Source organism: Protopterus annectens, chromosome 9.part0 (genome assembly GCF_019279795.1).
Source record: "Protopterus annectens isolate FY-2018-M chromosome 9.part0, PAN1.0, whole genome shotgun sequence".
Lineage (NCBI taxonomy): Eukaryota > Metazoa > Chordata > Ceratodontiformes > Protopteridae > Protopterus > Protopterus annectens.
In genome coordinates, this window is record NC_056743.1 from 661,313,550 (window position 1) to 661,337,918 (window position 24,369).

At 38.1% G+C, this 24,369-nt stretch overlaps 1 protein-coding gene across 1 annotated transcript in view; it reads right to left on the reverse strand.

The window, feature by feature from the left end:
• Positions 1–5,863: 5,863 nt before the first annotated feature.
• LOC122810894 (tumor necrosis factor ligand superfamily member 15-like) overlaps positions 5,864–24,369 on the reverse strand; it is a 117,745-nt gene continuing 99,239 nt past the window's right edge. The window contains exon 4 of the mRNA XM_044082435.1: positions 5,864–6,997. Coding sequence (XP_043938370.1) covers positions 6,558–6,997 — 440 coding nt within the window. The 3' untranslated portion in view covers positions 5,864–6,557. The remainder of the gene's footprint in view (positions 6,998–24,369) is intronic.

The window sequence follows — 24,369 nt, forward strand, 5'->3', positions numbered from 1 at the left end:
TAAAAAGTATGTTTGTTTTCACTGCTGATTATTTAACATTAGGGGTTGTGAGATGAGAGCAATGGCTAGACTACAGCATCCAAAGATAAAGATTATTGGGGACTCAGGCAATCTATTATCAGTATTGTGTAAATATATCTGGGATATGAGGGAAGGTATTATTTTAAATAAATTTTATTTTATGCTATTGTGATTATATGGGCAAGTGTCAGCAAAACCAGCTGGAGTTTTGTAAAGAATGCTACATCCTTTGAATATCAAACTGATTTAAACAAGGTGCTTGTGCTTTGCTTGTGTTGAAATGTATCAACAGTGCACCCTGCTGAAATGAAGAGAAATGCACATGTATTATTGTAGCTGAATTAAATGTATATGGTTTAATAGAGGATACTGGCATAGCAGAGGTTAACTTTAATAAAAATAAGGCGGATGTAAATGAGCTGTTAAGCCATTAAAAGGCACCCCACAGTGTTGAACAGGACCAGAGACACTGCGCCTGGGGAAGAGCCTTTGTCCATTAGATCAGTGAAAAGAGGGGAGGTCCAAGGCACTGTCATAACCATTTGGATGTATATTGTGGCTGTCTGTGCTAATTTCCTGTCTTAGCTTCAAAGGAATACTGTGAGAAACTAGAGTCAGATGATCAGATGAGGTAATTCTGCCAGCCCTCTTGGAAATTATATTTAAGATATTACAAAGAGAAATATCAGAGTACTGAGTATTCTGTCTGGGAAGCCTGACAAGAAAGATGGTCAACCACAGCATTTTGCCTTGCGGTAGTAAGTAACTTAACTAGAGAACAGTAATTCTTTCAGATTCAGTTAGGAATAAAGCAAAGCTTAGTTTAGATACTGTTTTTCTTTATTTGTCTGAGTCTGTCCATCAATGTTCTTTTTGATATTGACTGTGATCTGAACTCTGTGGCTTACTGTGAATATATCTTCAGTATTTTCATGTACTTTTATTATTTATTATTAAGTATGTTTAAAACTTTTATTGTAGCTGGTTCTTGTAGAAAGTATCTAACCTTGGAGAGTGCTTATATTTATTTGGTGACACTGTGTGGTGGCCTAGCAATCTCAGTGAACTAATTCCATTTGTATTAGTATTAATATTACACAGTACAACTGGACACCCTTTGAAAGAGTTGTATAGTACTGACTGGTGGCAGTGAATCTACCTTATAGTCTGGGCAAGGTTGGTAGAGTGGGTAATCTGTGTCAGCCTTTCCCAGGGTGTATGTGTGTGTATGTGTGTGTGTGTGTGTGTGTGTGTGTGTGTGTGTGTGTGTGTGTGTGTGTGTGTGTGTGTGTGTGTGAGAGAAAATTAAATATTAAACAGTGTGTGTCAGCTACTTGGGGCAGGGAAGAGAAGCACTGGGTTTATAGAGAGGGTGCTGGAGGACTTGGCTTGGACTCTCAGCTGAGGACCTAATCCTACAGCTGTACCAGTGGAGAGTCTTACTGGGGACCTGGAGGGAGACATAGAGACCTCCTCTCCCTGGGATGAGTCTGTTCCCTATATGCTCTTAAAGGAAATTGTATTTGATGCAGAGAAATCTGCATCTGGAAATACTATGTGTATCCATTTGTATTCTAAATGCACTTCCCTCTCTAGTGTCAGTGGCGAGGATTCAGGCTCCTTGATTACTGGCCCAGCATGGGAACAATACATATTGTTGGCTAAGACATAATTGGTAACAGTGGTGGGCATCATAGCCATCACAAACACTGTTGCCAGAGCATACATTCCATTATTGCACAGTTCATATGAGTTGACATTAGATGAATTAAGAAACTCCTTTCCACTGTTACTAAAATGACACTGTGGCTTGTAGTTTGTAGAGATTTATACACAATGACATTTTATAATGTCTTTCTTGAAAAAGGAGTACAGTTTTCATCAAAATATCTACAATGTAGCACAAGAAAAAAGAAAGAAGTGTGTCCTACTCAAAACAAAAGGGACACACTTTTAGGCCAGATAAGTTGAATCCATTAAGACTGCATAGAGATAATGTGTTTGGTGCTTATGTTAGATACAGTGATGTTTGAACTATTCAGGTGGAAATACAAGGTAAACTCTGCTTCCATGTTATACAGGGATGGAGCCCTTATGATATGATTTGAATCAGCAATGTGTGAACTGAAGAAGCTGAGGGGGAGTCAGGAAGGAATAACATTTTGCTAACTCACCCTTTCTGGAAGGTAGGAGTGATGTGATACTTCCGCAGTGGTGAGAGCAGTGTCATAATTGTGTGGCAGATTTCCATTAAAATTTAGCAGAGAAGAGGGGTTAGAGCTTACCACAATATATGAGGTGATTCTTCTGACACCTGTAGCTCTGCCTAGGGAGCACATACTAAAACATCCAAGGGCATGCAAGGATAGAGTATGTAAAACTGACAGCTGCTGCACTTGGAATCACATCCCCTTTCTAACTTACCAGTGAAGTGGTCTCAGCCCCAGGGGATTGTACCATGGACACTATGTACCACAGACACCAAGGACCACACAGAACTAGAGGAGCAATTCTAGAGAGCAGCTGATATTCAGCCAGTGGACAGAAAAACCGGCAATCAATTTTAATAAAGATGAGGTATTATACTGGGTTTACCCAGACACTTAGTGACTGAGTGCTCCCTATTTCCACTAAGAAGAACATATGGGTACAAAGGGACAAAGCAGTACAACCAAATGACCAAATAAAAAATTGGGAGGAAAGTAGGTGTGGGGTGGCCACATGGTGTTAGCTACAGTAATGTCGTTTAAAGGGTGCACCATATGTTGCCTTCTGTTGTGGAAGGGAAAGAATAGAATGGAAAGCAAATATGGATGTTTGGTAAGCAGACAATCAGTTTATTAGGGCCAGCAATATTGTGTTATTAGGTAATGTATGAAGTCTACACAAGGACCAAGAATAAAATTAATCATCACACTCATAATGGCTAAAGCCATTTCAGTCTTTGGCTAACATTAGACTGACTCATTTCATCCAACTGCTAGGAGGATCACTTCTCTTTCTGTCAAAGTGATGATTTACTGAAAAAAAATGTAACATCAAAGGATAGGACTTAGGGTAATGGAGAGATGATGGAGTGCCTCTGATTTCCATCTTATGATACTATATGTTGTTTGCAAGTACGGAAACAAACATTATAAAAAAATGCATTAGAGCAAAGAATATAGGGTAGTGGTAGATGAAAAACAAGGATTTATTGTCAAGGACAATAACACAGACAATAGGAGTAACTGAATATTTATCCACTGCATGACTAAATTACACTGGAATGGAACAGGAATACCTGATAAATTACATATCGACAGTCTTAGTGTTGTGACAAACTGCTACCAGTTTTTGCACTTTTGTGTTTTTAAACGTTCCCTTTTTGTCTTTAGTAGTAATATATGGATGCCATATGATTAATATGATTTTAATAAAACACAAATCATCTTAAAACTTGATAATGTTTAAAAAGAGAAATATTTTGCAATCTGCATAAAATCTACCAGAGCTTCAGCACTCTCTTATTTTACCAGCCTTAATTTTGCATATGATAAAATAAATCTATTCTGCATTCAAACCTACAAACCGTTTTCTAAGACAAGTGATACTTTATCATCATGAAATCAATTTAGCTTAGGTAGAAACAATTTTATAAAGCAGAATCATTAAAGACCCTTTTAGAAATATACAAACACACTACGTATAAAAAAAGAAATGTAATATTACCACATGAATTAGTGTTACACATATAATAAAATTGGGAGGATATGGGCAACAAATGTATTTCATATCTTAGTACAGTCATTCTGTGAACTCTGCCATTGTATTACAGTAATCTTGTTCAAGAGAGAGGAATGTCGGTAGAATCAACAGCTAGAAATAATCCAACACAAATTACAGAAATGATGCAATCTTCAAAACACAGCGAAATCCTAATTTCTGTTGCATATGCTTGACAGATAAAGCATCTCATTTTTGCATAGTGAAAATATTGGGACTTTTCCCCAGTTTAAGTTTTAACATAAATACTGCTGATTTGTAAATGTTTTTGCTGTTGTGTTAACAGTTTTAAAGATGCAATAAAAGAGTACATATACAAATAAAGGATTACTAGCTAGAAGCATCTTGCATTCTCCTCATGGAAGTGAAAGTGTATTTTTTAATAATCATTTTAGAAAAGATTAGCAGTGCTGAAAGTTACCATCTTTGTGGGACAGCATTGATATGTATAACCATTTTGCTTTGGTATTTAAAGAAAGTGGAAATTTCTACAGAAAATGAGTCTTGATACAAAACATTTCATCAGATGTTTAATGTTTAAACCTATCCTATTAATATATTGTCCTATGATAGCCATATTAAAGTCACATTTTCTTACGACCATGTGTAATAAGAGATATCAAAGCACCAAAGTATTTTAATAATCATCGTCAAGCACCCTGTAGTGTTTGTCTCACTCTGGTATATTTTTGGGGCTCTGCTTTTAGGTTTATCCAGGATCCATTTCTAATATTTTAACAATCCAGATCATGCAAAAAAATTATACTGAGTATAATAAACAAAGTTTAAGTGTACACGTTTCTGTTTTTAAATGTGTAGATGACATCCTTGTTAATTTTATAGTCCCTTTACATTCAAAATGCCACTTGCAATGATATGATTGTGTGACAAATATTTAATCTGCCATGTCCTAGGAGTTGAGTCACAGCTGTCTTGCTAGCCTTTTTCTGGCAGGATCACTGGTCACTTGTACGGTGTTGTAGTTCCCTCTTCTGGCTGTTAATTGGTAAACTGCGCTGCACAGCCCTGCACTGCCTTAGCATGCTGCATAGCCTAACGTGCACACACCTTGGACATGATCCTATCTGTTGTTCTAAAGGTGACTCCTTCCTCTTTTGTTAAATGATTGTACCTTACTTTGGATTAGCTCTTTAGGGACAGTTATATCAAGCAGAGGATCAAATGAAGGCATTGTCGCTTAATGATCTCTAAGTGCATGAATATGACATACAGCAGTCCGATGGAGTCTGCATTTGATACGTACAGACTGCTGTTGCCCAGGATAATATTTAGTTCATATTGCAAAAGATGATGTCATAGAAGAAATAAAAAGCTCAATATTCCATCGATTATACTCCACAACACCAAGCTGACCACTTGTCCGTGCCATCCCCTAGCTTTTCCCTACACTGCTTCCTTTAGTTGCCAAAATAACTTTGATTAAAGCAAAGTCACTTCAAAGCACAAAGTTGATAAGATGACAGCAATCAGTGATCTGTTAAATTTTATGTCTGAGAAAGCTTAGCTTATGTTTCTAACATTAGTGAATGCTAGAAGAGAATGCTGAAAGTTTCAAGATCATTGCTTATGCGCTAATTAATTTGTCTCTGTAAGCTGAACAACTGTCCATATAAGCATTTGTGCTATAGGAAAGCACATTCTCCTCCTAAATACTTGTATTTTCCAGGAGTGCAGCTCTCAGCAACTGTGCTATGAAATTCTAACTCCACTATATTACTCATTAAACTGCATCTATAGTTAAGTAATGAGCACCTCAAAACTGATTCATAATTAATGATTCTAACTAGATGAATGAAAAATTTTAGCTGGAACGGTGGTGCAGTTGTTAGTGTTGTCGCCTCACAGCAAGAGGTTCTCTGGTTTGAGCTGTGGCTAGGGTGCCTTCTGTGTGGAGTCTGCATGTCCTCCCTGTGGTTTCGTGGGTTTCCTCTGGGTGCTCCGGTTTCATCCCAAAGAGATGCTGTAGGTGGATTGGACACTCTAAATTGGCCATAAGCATGAGTGCATGTGTGTGTGCCTTCTGTGGAAGGTTGGCAACTCGACACCATAAAACTCCATTGCCAATCTTGAGTGAACAGATGATCTGCTGTGGCAACCCCAAAGTGGGAAAAGCCAGAAGAAGAAGCTGGAACCAACAGACATTAGACTAGAACTTCTTATTGCTTAAAAGTATTTTTGTTTTGTTTTTATGTTCAGTATGATATATATTTATTTCATTTCCCTTAATGGTATGTTCTCTCTACAGTGTACTAATATCAATAGGCACAAAAACCATAGCTTAGCTACAGGCAGTACAACTGCATCAAAGTCACAGCTGGAAAACAAAAATAAATGCATCTTTCTGCTTCACATATGCAGAGACCGTAAACATTTATGCATCTGTGCATATTAAAGAAAATAGATGCCTCATGCTTGTGATCCACACACATATCCCCTATATTCAGTGAATTGAGATACTATATTCTATAGGCCTGCAATAGAGGGTCAAAGGTGGGATCTGTGCAACTGACCCCACCCCCACCCCCAACAGACACACATGCACTCACACAATTTTGCATTCTGTAAATGGAAAATTGTAACTCAATAATTGTTTATAGAAAAATATTGTTATGTTTTCAGTCTAATGACACCAGAGCTATGGGAATATTGCAAGCTGTTGTCTTCTGGTTTGTCATGAATGGAGGGAGTTTGTGGATATGAGACAATAAGCCTAAATGAAATGGAAATCTTAAATAGCATAATCCACTCTCTTATGACATAAATATGCCAAAAAATGTTTTCTGTTCACTGTGCTGGACAAGTGATGGGTGACTTACATTCACAAACACCTTGTCCATTTTCTGAAGCCTAAATGCTGCCCCCTGGCTGATGGTGGTGTAACTTGCAGTCAGCTGATCCTGTGTGCAAACTGACTTCACTGATGTCAGCAGTAACTTAGAATGTTGGTTCACTTCAGCTGTTACCATCACATTGAGTGTCAGGAGCAGTGGGCCAATCAGTGATGTGTCCATTATACCGTGACATGTGGGAATGTTGAACACAGCCTGTGCATAAATATAGTAGAGACCTTTTTGGAAAACTTGTAAAACTCCTTTGTCGTAGACCATGCCTTTATTGACAAACGCCATGCCTCTTTTGTCTTCCCACTGCAGCATCTGTAGGTCTTCATGCTCACCATTCAATGCTTTTCCTAAACAAAAACAAAAAATAAATACAATACACGTTTACTAATAATTCAGCATCTCTTTTCAGACCCTCACACAAATCCGACAACTTTAATCTTGGTTATCACTGCTATTCTGTGTCTCAAGAAGTCTCCATCCCTTTTAGGTGATTATATTTTCTCATTGTAGCTGCTGGTGTAGAACAGTGAAGGCCTAATTGTGGCACAGCCAACCCAGGTCCAGGTAGCTTTTTAGCAGCAGGAGGAATGACCTGTGAAAGTAGGAGTGAAAAGGCAACATGTCCATGTCTTTCCCAGCTGCTTAAGGATGTGTCACAGGGCATATACCTTCCATCTAGTGTATCCCTACTAGAGACTACTGAAAAGGGCAGGAACTGCTCACCTGAAGACTGGTGGGACTACCTGAACAACTGCAACACTAACAGATATGGATGATGACCCTCTACTGTCTTCAGTGCATGCCAAATCCTGGAGTACTTACACTACAACATGAAAAGTAGTGAAAGAGTTGTAGGGTAAAATCCCCCGATGGCTGCAACATGGTTATTTGCTACCCAATAGATAAAGAATGGGGAAAAAGCTGACATGAACAGCCAAATGCTCAGCACACATGGGTGAGGACTGTTAAGAAAAAAAAAACTTGAACTTTTGTTGTCTTATGATGTCATTTGACCACAAATTTCTATAAATGCACACTTGGTTTTTAATGCCTTCCTCCTTCCATAAGACCCAAAGATACTTAGAGTTATTGCATTGCATTTAGCCAAAGCAGTATATGTACTAAAGTGTGCACTTCTTGTGTGAATAAGGACCTCAAGGTTCTCACCATATTCATTAGCATGGCCATGAGGTATTAGACAACATCCTCCATTGTGCATCCATGCCTCATTATGCATTTGGTACATTAAATATCATTCTCCATTGCGTACTCCATGCCTTAAATGTAGCATTCAAAGTTATGTAAATTGATATATAGATAGGTAGATAAAGCACACTTACAAAGGTCTGTCACAGTAAGGCCATGCCTGCACAACTGGATTGTGTCCATGGGTAGGTTTTGTAATAAATGAGGTAAGTGCTCTGGAGAAGCAACTTGTGAAATGTGCATGGTGATTTTTTTCAATTATTCATTATTCTGTGTGGCTTGGTATGTTAGGATCTTTTTTTTTTAATTTTGTTGGATAATTCAGGTTTCTGGGATTTGTAATGGGTACTTTACAAACTTAAAACACTTAATTTACGGTAATCTGTACTATCTGAATTGAGCACATCACAAAATGCAACAATGGTAGCCATGTGACACATCAGCCAGGGTGCACTGGAGTTCTGTACAGTCTTCCTAAAGTGCTTTTTCTCACAGTATGCCTAAACGTGTGATGCAGTTGAGTGATAGTGCATACTGGTATCACAGATGCACTTCCGTGAAACACAGCAATTCATATAGACCATCAGAATGTAGGTGCATTATCATGTATGTGGTGCAAATTTGTATTTATTAGTGATTATGATAACATTCACCATGCTAGATGCCAAAATGTGCAGCACGGGAGCAGCAACTCAATCTGAGCAGCTTGTGCAGGCAGGCTGTGTGTTTACATACATCATGTGCACAAGTAGCAATTCAAAGTCCTGTGCAGGGTGTGATTGTAATGCTGACACTTTCTATTGCTGTGGATTCATAGTGATGGCTGCAAGTGCTAGTGCACAGCAGGGAATGCCTGCCTGTTGTGTTAAGGAGAGCAAAATAATGATATTCCTGCTATACAGATGGAATCATGGGGGCAGCTAGTTAGTGCCACGTCATGCTTCTACTTCATTTCACATGGGTGGGATAGCTGCATCGTGTCCTTCGTAAGCACACGTAGTAGAACAATGCTTAAACATCAGCTAATAATTCCAACAAAGACAAACCAACGAAAGAACACAAGGTGACTAGTCAGCAGCTTGATGGACAAACACAATGTTCTAGTGCTCCATAAAACAGATCCAAACAGTGTTTAAAACTTTACATTCAGCTTTATTAAAATAAAAACAATATTAAAATAAGCACTTTTGCCCTGTGTACCCACAGGACTTTTTCAGAATAAACCTTGCTAAGAGTCAGTAGTTTAAATAACCCTACAAAATGGTGGTCACATGATCCTTAAGAAAAATTGGTCACACGGTCATTAAGAAACCTTTCCTTCCAGCATTTAAAGTGATAAGCAACCAAATATTTGTCAGTGCATTGTTTTATAATACCACATTAATATAATCCATGCCCCCTTCCCCCCGTATGTTTAACCTATTCCAAAATGCTGAATTTAAAATTATGGCCTGGGCAGTCACTAATGTGTTTGGCTAGAGCGTTAGTATTTTTGTTCCTTTTAGTATGTTTACACATCCACCTTCTTAGGGTGCAGCACTCAGTCTTACCTATATAAAATAAATAATATACCTGGCAGAGGCCCACAGATACCACTCCTTTTAATGTACAACTAAAATTATCTGTCATTTGAAATTTTAAACTAGTGGTTGGTGGGACCATGGACAATGAGACTCGAAGAGAGAGAATTATTCTGGCAACTGCATTTTAATGCCTTATATAGACCTGGTTTAAACGAACACTGCTCTATTTCATATATATTGAAACTAAAAGCTTTTTTTGTTAGGGGAGAATACTTGCAATTTTGAAATGTCATGAATGGTTCTTTTAAATATTTATGCATGTTTAAATTTTTATTACATTTTTTTATGGAACAGGATAAGTGTTATAAAAAACTTTTACAACGTTTTAAAATATTATAAATATTATTTCAACAAATATATTTAGATGGACCTTATTAGCCTGTACTGTTGCATCTGTGATAATGTAGAGGCCAGGAACATGGTGTGTGTGTGTGTGTGTGTGTGTGTGTGTGTGTGTGTGTGTGTGTGTGTGTGTGTGTGTGTGTGTGTATGTATATATATATATATATATATATATATATATATATATATATATATATATATGGTCTAGATTACATAGACAAATGCTTAAATGTTTGAATCTCTAAAGGTCGACCTTTAGAGATTGACCAGTTAAGTGTTTGAATATGTAATAAAGCAAAATTTAAAAAAAAAAAGTAAAATGAAAGGGTTTTAGCAGGGGGGCAAGCCCCACTGCATCCCCTACTCCCCTGCTACTTAAATATACCAACTTCGAGATCGCACTTCAGTGCACTACAGTGCGGAAATGGGAAATTTCCCATTCCTTACACTGTAGTGCAATCTTGGAGTTGGTATATTTAAGTAGCGGGGGTGTGTGGGGTGCAGGGGAGCATACCCCACCTGTTTACACCCTTTAGTTTTTTTTTTTAATTTTTAAAAATATTCGAACATTTAAATGTTTGATTTGTAAAGGATGATCTTTAGAGATCGAACATTTAAGTGTTCATCTATCTAATATAGACCCAGTATTTATATTTATATATATACACACACACACATATATATATATATATATATATATATATATATATATATATATATATATGGGTCTCAGACGTTTGCTCGAATGAGCAAATGTCTGAAACCCAAATGGACGGGCATACTTATGTGAAAGTGCTTTTCACCGAAGAAGCACTTTCACGTAAGTATGACTGTTGCCGAGGCCGTACTACAGTGTGGATAAGGGAAAATTCCCTTTTTCCCACTAGTGCAGTCTTGGAGGGAGAATATTAAAGTAGGGGGGTGGGGGTACAGCCCTCCACATGGGGGGGTGCAGTGCTTTTTTTTTTTTTTTGCTTTTTTTGTAACCCGCTTTATGTAATGCACTGATCAAAAGTGACCAATTTCGGGCGAAGTCCATGTGAAGGCATCACAGCTGATACATAGTTAAAACTACAAGCATTGTAGAAAACGGCAATTAACATGAGTAGGTTTTAAACTTTTGTAAGGGACTTAGATAGTAGTGGCATAATGCTTTGTACAATATTTGCATTAGAGTTCAGAGGTAACATACAGAATTATAGGTGGGAAGTAAAGTAGATGCCAGACACAGAAGTGGTCACTGTGTATTCATGAGCATGTGAAGGTATTGTTTTAATTGGAATGTGAAGGTAGGATATGAGGGAAAGGCCTTTTAGGGGGTTTGGTGAGTAACTGCATGGTAATGAATGGCCTGCTGAGATATATGGTGGCACACCCTATTGCAATGCTCATCTCCATGTGTAGGATTGCCACTGCCACCATCATTGTACCTATTAACTGTGTTACTCAGGGTCAGTGGAGGGCACACACTAGTGATGACTGTGTAGGGGGTCATTGTGAGATAAGCAGTCCTTATCTGCATTTCAGTGTGAACAATGCTGTGCTACCCATCATGAGTGGCCATAGCACTTGCACTCTGTTAGCAGTACACCTCATGAGTGGACCTCACTAAGGTAATAGTCTCATAGTCATACACCATTACTACTGGAGGGACTACCCCAAGTTCTAATGAAACAAGTCTACTCCACATAGAGGTTGCAGAGCATGGTTACATTGTTCACCCTCAAAGCACTGCAAGAACTTTGATACAGACTATTTATCATCTTGAAACATCCATGTCTTCATCAGGTCATGGTTGCACTGTGAGAGCTCCCAGACAATTAAAGGAGGAAATTAGATATGACACAGAATGCCTATCTTCTCAACTCCCCCATTTCAGACTGCTGTGTCATGCTGTTCCTCCAGTGTGTGTGTGTGTGTGTGTGTGTGTGTGTGTGTGTGTGTGTGTGTGTGTGTGTGCGCGCCCATGCAGACAGGCATGTATGGCTGTCCACAGTGACCTATGCACCTGATAACAGTATCCCACTCCACTCTGCCATCTATGTAGTAAATGTGGGAATGTATGGTGCACAATGTGGTTCAGCCACACACTAACCAGCACAGCCTGACATGTATGCCTCACACATCATGTCTGATCCTTTTGACACTGCACCATCACTCTGTGTTCAGCAGAGCTCATATAGCTGTGCTAGATGCTAATGCCACACACCACAGACTTTGTTTGCTGTCTGTGAAGTGTTTGCACAACTGCCAATAGTTGCTTCTTCACTGCACTCTCATCAGGTTACAGTGTTGATGCCCTTTTCCTGGTATGTATACAGTCTGACTGTACCAGTATCTTAGGGCTGTCTAGCCTCAATCCTTGTGACTATATTACAAAACATGCAGCTTGCTAGGATTATCATTCAGGTTGTGTCAGGATCATACTGGAGTGTCCCCAGGCATGTCAAAGTAGCAGATGTGAGCTTTGACTAGGCCAAACACACATTCTGTGATGTTTCGGGTGCATGTATAATGTCATGCATGTCATACTGGTACTTCACAACCTGTGGGCTCTGCATGGAAGTTGTATGCCAGGGCTCCAGTATGTATCCAGCATCACATGCAATATAATATAAACAAGGAGCGGTTAGTAAATATGGATGTCCTAGAACTGTAGCTATATGCATTAAATATATCCAGAGTACCTGGACTTACCAACTAGATGGCCCTGTGGAATTGCAGTATGCAAGAAACAGCAATATAACTGACATGTGTCAGATGGGTGAATTACCTAGGTTATGTGCAAAGACAATGGTTATGGTTTTTACAGATAACACACAACTTGATAGTTCAGAAAAATAACCCCTTCCTGTTCATGCACCATTGAGACTGGGGGACAGGTGTGGCCTTTATTGTTGCATGAATGCAATTTATGATGCCTAGTACCTCAGGGAGGTTGGCAAAGTTGTAAAATGCACATTTCTAGTGTGCTTTCCATTTTTTTTGTCAGATGCACATAGTTGCACATTTCTCTTTATAAATTAATATGAATCATAGATGTGTTCACTATCAATAATTTTTGGTATCATGAGGACTCCATTTTATTACTCATCTTCATTTGCATATCATTATGCAGTCATTTCCATATATCTTTTGTTGTGCATTTGGTATCAGTTAAGTGGATCACAAGGGGATATACATCATCACTAGCCTGTGTCAGTTAATGCTTTGCTGAGTTTGGCACAAAAACACATTGTGTACTATGTGACCTATATGAATACCAAATACTGTTTACACTTTTTATAAGAATACTGTAGTGAGAACAAATGTATGAATCGTACACTTCTATCCTCATCACTGTAGAAAATGTCTGAGCAACTACTCTTGTATAGCTAATATGCAGCTATGATCTGACATTACATTAAAATTACAATAGCTGCATTTAGTGCTTACAGAATTCCTTCACTCTAATTTTCTGCAACTTGTGCAAAAAACTAGCACTACAGTTAGAATAACTACCACAGAGCTGACATTCATTAAACTTTATAAATGTGGGTTAGTACTACAGTAATAACTACCACAGTACCATTAAAGTTTATAAACGTGGTTTAGCTTTTGGCTTTACTCTGTTTCTATTTAGGTGTATTGCATGATGCCAAATAAGTTGCTGAAAAGGCAGTTCAAAATGGCAATATCATTTAAAAGATGACCATGAAAACAGAGCAGATCTTAACAAGTTCTTTTTTTAGTCTATAGTACATGGTTTGATTCTATCCACCTCCATTTGCCATTGTTTGGCTCTTAAGTCTTTTAACAAGAAAGTGCCCCCACTTTGTCCCTAAAATGGGGCATTGGTGTCAGGTGGACACATCTGGTTATGAAAAATAAAAAAAATATATAAATATCATTCACTCGACCTCCCATTCATAAAGATATCCTAATGCTGTTCAACCAATAAATGGGGCATGCCACTTGTAGGGCTTTGTTTTATTAGCATCTTCTAATAATATGACCTTGCATTTTCAGCCCTCTGTTCTACTCACCACTCTTTGTTTCACAGTGGTAGGGATCTCTGAATCATCTATTGAATCACATCAGTGAGGCTATTGTAAACTCCTTTGTCTTTGGGTAAGGAGATAGTTTTACCTACTTCATTAGTTCAACACTGTGGATAACACACCATGTATACTACCATGGGATGCAAGTGACACTTTATCAGACTTCGTTTGTATTGAGGTAGACTTAGGGACATTCCTCCCTATGGGTTTCAGAAGAATGCACAGAATGGTTCAGTTCGGGATCCCTACATCTCTCAATCCACCATGAGAGACACAGCACATGCAGATTGCCCAGTCCTCCAGTCCTTCTCTGCTGCCATCTCCTTCACTGATAGTTCTCACTTGTTGAAACCATGTCAACTGGGCACAGTGAGGCCTCCATCTATCTGCATCATGCAGCAGGCTCTTGTTCAGTTAGAAATGTACCAGCATTTTAACAGCCTAGTGCAGTATGGAAGAATGTCATATTTTACATTAAAAAATGTATTATGTACCTGTACAATGATCTATACATTCCCATGCTAGAATGTGAAAAAAAATATATAGCACTCAGCCTTTTAGATGTTGCCTAAAGATTTACAATATTGTAATGCATGGAATACAGAGATAACACTGATATTTGGAAAGAGACAAATCAGTTAAGTGCTAGAGTGGTGCAAGACCCGATCTTAACACATGTTAAGCACTCCACCACTTAAGTTATTAAGCTCTGGTCTCAGGCTAGGCAGTATGATCTACCAGTACTGACCAGCAGAATAAAATATTTGTTTCTGCCTGCTGTCCATTCTGATAATATGTCCCTGGCTTCCTGCTATAAAATAAGAAAGTTACTTGAATAACAGGATATGTGTTTGCCTGCATTTTACTGAAGGATACAAAGTCTGAAATTAAATGTATGACCATTTTCTGAATTCAGTCTGAAATAATTTGCCCAAAAAACACAGACTTTATGAGGAACAAACCAAGCATAAGAGGCAAAATCTGGACATTCTGCAAAAATCTGAACAGTTGAGAGGCATGGAAGGTGAATGTAAACTTAAAGGAATGTGTTACACTAGCTAAGTGCTTTACAGTTTTGAAATCTGGAAAAAAACTTGGTGCTTTTTTTTTTTTTTTTTTTTTTAATTCTAACTAATGTTGCATGGAGCAAGAAAGGTTCCATGCACTACAAAGAATTATGATTGTATCTCCAGTCCTAATGTACTACTATGTGTTTTCGACATGGATACCAAGATTCACCTCTTGAGCGATTTCTTCGCATACATGTCTCAAACACTTAAGTCAGTTAAGATGAGTGACCCGCTCATAATCCTCTATATAATCACTTGGATCAGATAGTTAATCAGCTGATATTTAGCTGCATTAAAGTTATACATGGCTTGCCTATCCTCAGATGGTCTGGCACAATTCTTGGCATGACAGAATTTTTAGGACATTGGAGTTTGCCTAGAAACCAAGTCAATTATTGATAAGCCAGTTCATCCAGTTCAATCTCATTTGGAAATTAAATAATCAGAAGTACAATCAATGAACTAATCTATTTTAGGAGGAGTGAATGGTCCTCAAACACTCATTGTAGGATCAGTGTCCTATCTGCCCCTGCCGTTATCATATTCAGAACCATTGCTGCTGTAAAAAATCTGGAGGTATTGGTATTTTTGGTAACTTGTCACAAAATTATGAATTGCACACATGGCTTTTAGGCAAATGACTGGCTATCATCCCCAAACAGTCATAATATTAGACACATTTCTATATACGCCAGGATGTAACATGTTCCAATGTCAGTATGTAAAAGTGAGGCAGAACAGCTGGTAGCACTATGAATCTTATGCATATTTCCCTCCTCGTGATACTGTGGCATTCACTAGTAAAGTAATGGCTGTATTGGCCTGCTGCCACAGAATTTTGAAATTCAGTCCCTTTATATTACCTTGTTCTAGGCAGCATCATGGCTACTGCTGCATACACCAGACTTGGAGATTATCAGTCTTTGCTTTAGGATATCAGACAGTCCAAAAAAAACACCTTCACACTACAGCAGAGTCCTTGAGCCTCCTAAAGATACCAAAAGTCCGATCTGGCCTACCAGTACAAAAATGAAAATTAATAAGTAAAAATAAGTGGATGCACTTTGTTCATTGGGAGGTTGTTCTCTAGCTGCATACAAAGCTGAATAACCAAGATTTTACTTCATTGTTCCTATAGTAGTGATTTACAATGAAATACACATATTCAATATTATACTTTTGCATTTTGCCTGATCTCACATCACCTCAGTATCAAATACCTAATATTTTAAGCACATCATATATTCATTCTTGCTTGAGTTTTTGTTGAAACTGCAATTGCATTACTATATTAAAATGGTGAGGTCTACTTCTCTAGAGAGGCCAAAGCCAGAGTCTTCTATTCCATGTATGTAATAAAATAATACCCCTAGTGGCTTGTGTTCTCCTTCCGTGTGACCAATCACTTCACGAAATAATCATAGGCAGTAATCTTATCGATTTACTCTGTGCCTTTCCAAATTAAATAAGTCACTAATATTGTAGTCATAGCTTTAAATTTTTGTCTAAAACTAGGGCAGTGGATATTCTAGCTGGTTATTGACCATAATGTAATATTTATGTTTATGCACATAGTTGTTCACCCAAACAAAATGCATGCACCATAACTTTATTTTCTTTCCACAGATTTATGTTATTTGAAATTGCGTTTGGTAATTAAATGATATTTCCATAGCTGTGGGTAAAAATTTGATTAAAGCAGTTGTATGCAGATATTATTTCTTGGCAGCAATATTAGACTTGGTAAAAGAGTTATGAAAGAAAGAAAGAAAGAAAGGATTTTTCAACTTATTTGTTTTTCTCATGCCACAGGCAACCAATAGGCTAAAATTAATTAATTAATCTGAACCTGATCTTGCATCCTACAGAATCCCACTGCTAACAGAATTTTTCTTTCTGCCTGTGTGCTTATACATTACTAACATGTTTGCTACAATTTATTCACAATGTAACAATTGTTAATATTGTTTTATCTCGTCTTACTGATTGTATGAATTCTTATTTCTGTTCATAGTGGGATAGACTACTATTTTCTTTGGCAGGAAGTTAAAATACTCTGTAGTTCCAAACAAATGCATACAAAAAGATGTCTACTAAATTAATTAATATACAATATGCATTAGTAAAACAAGTGCTTGAATGTGCTGGACCTTAAATATAGCTGCTTGTACATGTAAGTAAACATGAAAGTGGTATTGATATTCAGATTAAGCATAAAAAAGGGAATTAGGGAATGGAAAATACTGAGAACCAGAGCTCTTAAATTATTTCAGGGTCAGCTATTACCATGAGTTGCCTTTCTAATTGCTTTAGATCCTACATAAGATAGAAAAATAATATGTGAAGTAGCAGCCAAGGTCAGCAGACTTAAAGTCTGTATCAACAGTCAGGCACAGAAGCATTTTATTTTGGTTTATATGATTCATCACTCCAGTAAGACTAGTTGAGCTGAACATTTTTAACTATAATACTAACATGAAAGGGTCCACATCTGACCATGACTACTAGAAAAGTAATCTGTGACTAACAACACAAGATTCATTTTTGTTTTTATCCTAAAAGAGTAAATTTCATTTATAGAGGCTTTAAGGAAGGGTAGTCAAACAGCCATATATGTATGCATGCATGTAAGCAAGGATGTATTTACTTATTTAGTTATAAATTCCCCAGTGTTAGACTTTAAATAACATTGTGTAGATAACAGATATTTTTTTTTACTTATCAGTATTCCTGGTGTACCGGAAAATGTTTTCCTTTTTTTTCTGAATCCCTGGAATATCATCCAATTTATTTAAGTCCCACTTAACCATCATATTTATGGTACATGGTAAAAATTAAAGTTTGTATGCTGCACATGCAAACCAGGGACAAAAACACAACTCCAAATGTGCAATAAATGAAAACAAAAGGTAAAATAATGTAAAAATAAATAAAAAAAGGTGTGTGTGTGTCTCAGAGACTTGCAATGGGTTGCTTTATCTGCATTTGCAGTAATGAGCTGAAATACCTTAATGTGGTAACTTATTTATTCTTTGTATCAAATCAGACATCTGACATGCAAACGGTCAGTAACACGTATGCAATTCATTGGCACATCTGAGTGTCTGTTTATGTGTTTGTGAACACATTCACACTTGTGTGTCTGTTCGTGCATGTGGATGTGAGGCAGTGAGCTAACATGTATTCATCTATCAACAACAAGCTGCAATACATTACTGTGGTCATTATGTATTTATTCATTCATTTTATTTCAATCAGACATTTGATGTTGTATATAGTTAATAAATTGTCTATAATATGCAGGCATAAATAAAATAAAGTTGACTAACTGACCCCTGTTATGTGATCACAGTTAAATAGCTGATCTGGCCTGGTAGGGCTAGTATGTACACGATGAATCAAACTGAAATACATTACTGTGTCGATTATTATATTGTTTGGCATTTAAATGAAAGTGAACCTCGGAAGAGTATACTGTCAAAAAAGAGGCTATAGAGAATGGTGAGTACTGAGACAGTCTGTGGATGAAAGTGATAGACCACATCTATTTGATCACAATTTAACAGTCAATGATTTGCCATAATGTAGCTTGACCCCATTCCGGCTATTCATACCCATTAAGTTGCTTACTACACTTATTTCTTGTTTTGAGATCACCCCCTTTAACTGCTAACATACCTTCTATTTATAGAAATAGTGGTAGTATCTAGATGCAGATAAATGTGGTTTAGTGGGTTAAACTAGATAGAAAACAGAGACCATCTGATGACTTTGTCTGGGCTAAAAGTGATGGTACTTTTTGTGTGCAGCACTGAAGATTTTATAGCAGATAGTTCATAGATTTCTAAACAGTGTATGTGGCACCTCAAAGGCACTATAAGTCTTAATTATTTTATTATTTTATAATGACATCATGGCTATTTTCTTAATATTTCAGCAAGATGTGGCACTGCATCTCTAGAAGTATTACCCATCTTATTGTCTCAAAACGAAACAATATAGAAATAAACCCAAAGCAGTTTTCTCACAACCCACAGCAAGTGACAGTCATCAAGAAAACCAAAGAATGGAATGAACATCCAAGCCCACAGAGAGGTAAAGCTGTGCATCCTGTACAAGCCAATTTTTGAAGATATTCTTTTACATCAGGTTTTAGCAAACAGCAGACAGTGCTGTGCATATATGCTTTTAGGATGACTCATTCTCCTGAACTTTTGACTACTTGCTAAGCAGAGCAACATCTTGTAAAATTTCTTGCTCTGACTAAGCAGTTTCAGTTCTTTATCAGTTAATCTCTCCTTATTGTTTTGTTTTTCTATACCTGTATCCATTTGTACTATGTACTTCTACTCGTGCTTAAAATTACATGTATACACACAATATATGCACTCTTGAAAATATAATTGCATTTCAGTCTGAGAGATACAGACAGTTCTCACAAGCAAACATATACATGTACACATGCACATGTGCACACACATACACATGCAAATACTAAATATTAACTTCTTAAGGAGACTTTAGAGAGTAAAGTATCAGGCATGCTTAAGCAGAAGACACTCATTTTAGATTTTGTACTCGCATGCTGCTGCTACTCAGTGGACAATGCTTCAGGGACAGCTTATAGTATATTTTAGTGTGGAAAGCATGCATTCATTGGTATACTCCTTATGCTGTCTGATCATGCACATAATACCAACTGTAAATAGTTGCCTAATGCAAGCAGAGCAAATATATTAAGCCTGAATGGGCATAAACAGTATTACATATCCTACCCCCTGGTAATACCCATTATCAAAAAACATTTCCTGAACTAGGGCAAGGAGATAGAGCACCTCAGTTCCAAGGCCTGTCATGGGGATTATTCTGCCTGAAAAAAAGGTTAACTATTCAGTATAAATTAATTAAAACATTTAGGAAGGTCTCTACCTCAAACATAGTTGCAGCAGATTTGAGATAGTTTTCTTATAGTAAGTTCTGTAGAAGAAAAGTTACAGGCGATGAACTAATGATGTAGTTAGAAACAGTGGCTGGAATAATGTAATAAAGGTTATCTGTCAGTATGTGGGGAAACAGTGGTGTGCCAAATATAGAAATCTATAGAGCTTAGATTTTTTAGACACTGCCAAGTATAACTATCCACTAGGTAATGTCTCAAACAGCACTGGTCTTCACATCTGCCTGACATCGGAAGCAGACAATAAGCCTACTTTAACTCCTTGAAGTGCATTCAAAATTCTATCACCCCTCCTTTCCAGTCTTTCCCTCACTTTTTTTTCCATTTGTCTCATGCCCCCCTTGAATGGTTCCATGCTTTCCTCTCCAACATTAATTCTGGAAGCCCATTCCATGGGCCCTTAACCCTCTTTGTGAAGAAGCACTTTCAGAAATCTATTTTACAGTCTGCTACTTGTACCCCTTCCTTCAGATATTGTCCTTTCTATTCAGGTTGGTCTCTTCTTAGCTCCTTGATATGATTGTGTACACCTGAATCATGTCTCCCTTGTTTCTTGTAGTCTTAAGAAAGAACAGCTTTAGCTCTTCTTCTGCTTCTTTCAGCTTTTCCCAGTTAGGGGTCACCACAGTGGATCATCTGTCCGCTCATAATTGGCAGCAGAGTTTTACGGTGTGGAGTTGCCAGCCCAGTGCCCAACCTTCCACAGATGGCACACACATGCACACACTCACACCTAGGGCCAATTTAGAGTGTCCAATCCACCTACAGCATGTTATTTGGGATGTGGGAAGAAACCGGAAAACCAGGAGGAAACCCACACGACCACAAGGAGGACATGCAGACTCTGCACAGTAGGCACCCCAGCCAAGGATCGAACAGGAGAACCTCTTGCTGTGAGGTGGCAATGCTAACCACTGCACCACAGTGGCCTCCCCTTCTCTGGTAATATGTTTTCGCCTCTATCCAATGCATCATTCTGGTAGTTTTCCTCTGTACTCATGCAGCAGCAGGCATATTACTTCCTTGCATGGCCTCTAAAACTGCACATAGTACTGAAAATGTCTATTTTTGTAGTCTACACCATTGAGTATATACCTCACTATTCAGTCACTACTTTCTCTTTCAGCTCTTGGCCATTCAATGGGAACAATACTCTTAGTTCCATTTATTGCTATTTTGTCATAAGACACATTCCTCCATGAAGGTATTTCATATCAAGATTCCTATGGTCCAAGTGCAGTATTTTGCATTTGTTTACACTGCACCTCAGTTGTTCTTTCCATCCATGTTGTCAATATTTCCAAGCCCTTCCTCATACTCCACCCCACTTCCTCTATGTGTATATATATATATATATATATATATATATATATATATATATATATATGAAATAGACAGTACACCAACACCCAGTGCATCAATATCATTGTGTCAAAGTCACAAATATCGACCCATTCTGCACATACTCCAAGGCTTACCCTGAAATGGACTAAACCAATGGCAAGTGTTTTTGCAAGAGGCAAGCCCCCTGCATTGTCTCTCACTGGTAATGAAATATATTAACTCCCAGATCACACAGTCCCTAGGGAAAATAAATTATTACCCTACCCAGGGGTTGTTGGTCTCACACGAGTGTCTGCTTTGACCAAATAGTGTGAATCTCTTGAGTGACTGTATTCTGTCATTTCAACAGTGTGTCTAAAACACACACACACACACACACACACACACACACACACACACACATACACCCACCCATCTGTAGGATAACCAAACAAACAGTCACAGTGCTGATAGCTGTTTGATGGATACAGTTTAAACAACACAGACAGGCAACAGGTGTGCAAGACTGAAAATCCCTGGTTAATTGAATATTCATTTCCTCAGGGACTCTGCAATCTTAGAGTTAGAATAAATATATAATTATCAGGGCATGTGGGAACATGCAGACTTCACAAGAGTGGTGCATGGTGGCTTGCCACCTTTCAAAAACACTTGCCATTGGTTTAGACTTCTCCCAGGTAATCCCCGGAGCATGAGCAGAATGTGTCGGTATTTGTTCATTTGACTTTTTGATGTAAATCTCCTAGATGTTGGCATTGTGTCCATTTTTTAGGGTGTCCTCCACTCATTCATCTCTCTCTCCCTCTGTCTTCCTCATACATATATATGTGTATGCACAAACATACACAAATCAGAGTGAAACAGCAGCACTTAACTGCCATTCGGAGTGTGTAGTCTGACGACAAATGGCTTCATTACCATAAATGCAGTAAGAAAACATACTGTTGCTGAACCCCTCTTTATTTTGAGGCATCATTGAAGAGACTGATCTGATGCTGTTCTCTGTTCACTCAAATATTTCTGAAACAAACTAGACTCAGTACTTACCCCTGTGGTCACCCACTGACCATATACCTTATTACTGGCAATCTGGCATTGTTCTTCTTACTACAAATGGATCTGGTTTTCCTTTTTACCATAAAGTGGTCCAGTTCCTTATACTTTAGTCTATGTCCTGTCCTTCAAGTCAGATGTTTCCCATTTGGGACCAAGTTGAAGTCCATGCTGAAATCCAGGTAGTGCATGTTTATTATTATTTTCTTGCATTTTCTTTTAACTAGTCATAAGACTGGACCAATGTTTCCTCTGACAGCATCCTCTGGCCATTAGCCCCTGTTGTTTTGTTGACCTGCAGACTGTTGTTCTACAGGAGAGTATCCAGCATTTCCCCTTGGGACTTCCTTAAATGACATCCTTTGGTCTGACTTGAGGTATAACCAGCCTGAATGTCTTTGGACTTTTTCCTTCCCCACCTTTTCTCCAGTGTATCGTATTTACTATTCTGTCCTCAGGCACATTCTCTGTAGACTGTGATCTATGGAAAAACAGGTTCTGCCTTGGACCTTACAATGTTTGATACAGATTTAGGGTTGGGAGTGTGGCCTAATGGTTAAGGTGTTTGCCTTACAAACACAAGATGCAGGGTTTGAGTCTCACAAGGGATAATTGGCTAGGCTTAAAATGGCTCACAAGGGCATTTAGCTTAGTACTAATCTATGAATCTATGAATTTGTCCTTCAGACATTTTGTTTGTATCAGTTTCCGAATGATTCCTCTATTACATCCCTGTATCCTAAAAAAGCAGTCGGTATTTTTGGTTCTGTCATCAACTTATTTTTTTCATTTTTCAAACTATGAACTACATCCCAGTTTAACAGAAGTGTATAGCTTATACTGTCAGTGGTACAACAGGTAACACATTCACCTTTGGTACAGGAAGATCAGAAAGCTGTGAGTTCTATTCCCACCAAAGATGCATGGATTAGTTTCCAGTACTGGCACTGCAATGCAGCACGGGGAGGGGAGTTGCTGTACTCCTGATTATGCCATCTTTCTGATGATGCATTAAACTGAGGCCCTATCTGCCGAAGTTGGTGGTAGATCAGATGGCTGTAAAAGATCCCACAGCCCCTATCTTATCTAAAAAAGTATGACATTTCCATAATTACCTGGCCAATTTTTCTGTAGCTTAAATACAACCTCAGGTTTCCCTTGAAAAGAGGTCAATAGCCTAGTGGGACTAACCTGGTCAACAAATGATCTTCTTCTTTTGGCTTTTTACGGTTAGGGGTTGACACAGCGGATCACCTGTCCGCTCATGATTGGCAGTGGAGGTTTTACAGTGTCAAGTTGCCAGCCTGCCGCCCAACCTTCCACAGAAAGCACACACACGCACACAATTATGGTTAGGGCCAATTTAGAGTGTCCAATCCACCTACAGCATGTCTTTGGGATGTGGGAGGAAATCGGAGCACCCGGAGGAAACCCACGCGACCACAGGGAGGACATGCAGACTCCGCACATAAAGCACCCCAGCCGATGACTGACCCAGAGAACCTCTTGCTGTGAGGCAACAACGCTAACCGCTGCACCACCACAGCCACCCCTGGTGAACAAATGATAAATTAAAAAAATAAATCTGGATTTCTCCAACTTCAGTCATCCAACCACTGTTAAACACAGTCATTCCTATGCACAGGCTAAGTTTCAGGCTGTCTTTTTTTTTTTTTTTTTTTAACTTCCCTTTCACATCTACAGCCCCAAATACTGGAATAGACTACTCCCTAGTGTATGTTCTCAAAAGGATTAAGTGACTCGAGAGAGACTGACATCTTTTTTCACAGATGTTGGAATAAAAGTAGTAGTACAGCTCCAAGAACTTCAAAAGTGCTCACAACGAAGGAAGCCAGGAACCAAAAAATATTTGTAGATAACTTTTAATGAACCGTGAAGAATGAATATATTCCAAAATGTCAGTATATCCCACAAGAAATATTCCAAAATGTCAATATGTCAAGCGCTTTCGCCCGGTCATTACCGAGCTTTATCAAGATAAAAACCACTACCATTATTCTCCTTAAATAGAAGCAATGATAAGTCATGTGACTTATTAATTAAATTATTTTAAATCAATTAATCAATCTATGACATATTTGAGCCAAAAACTATAACAAAAAC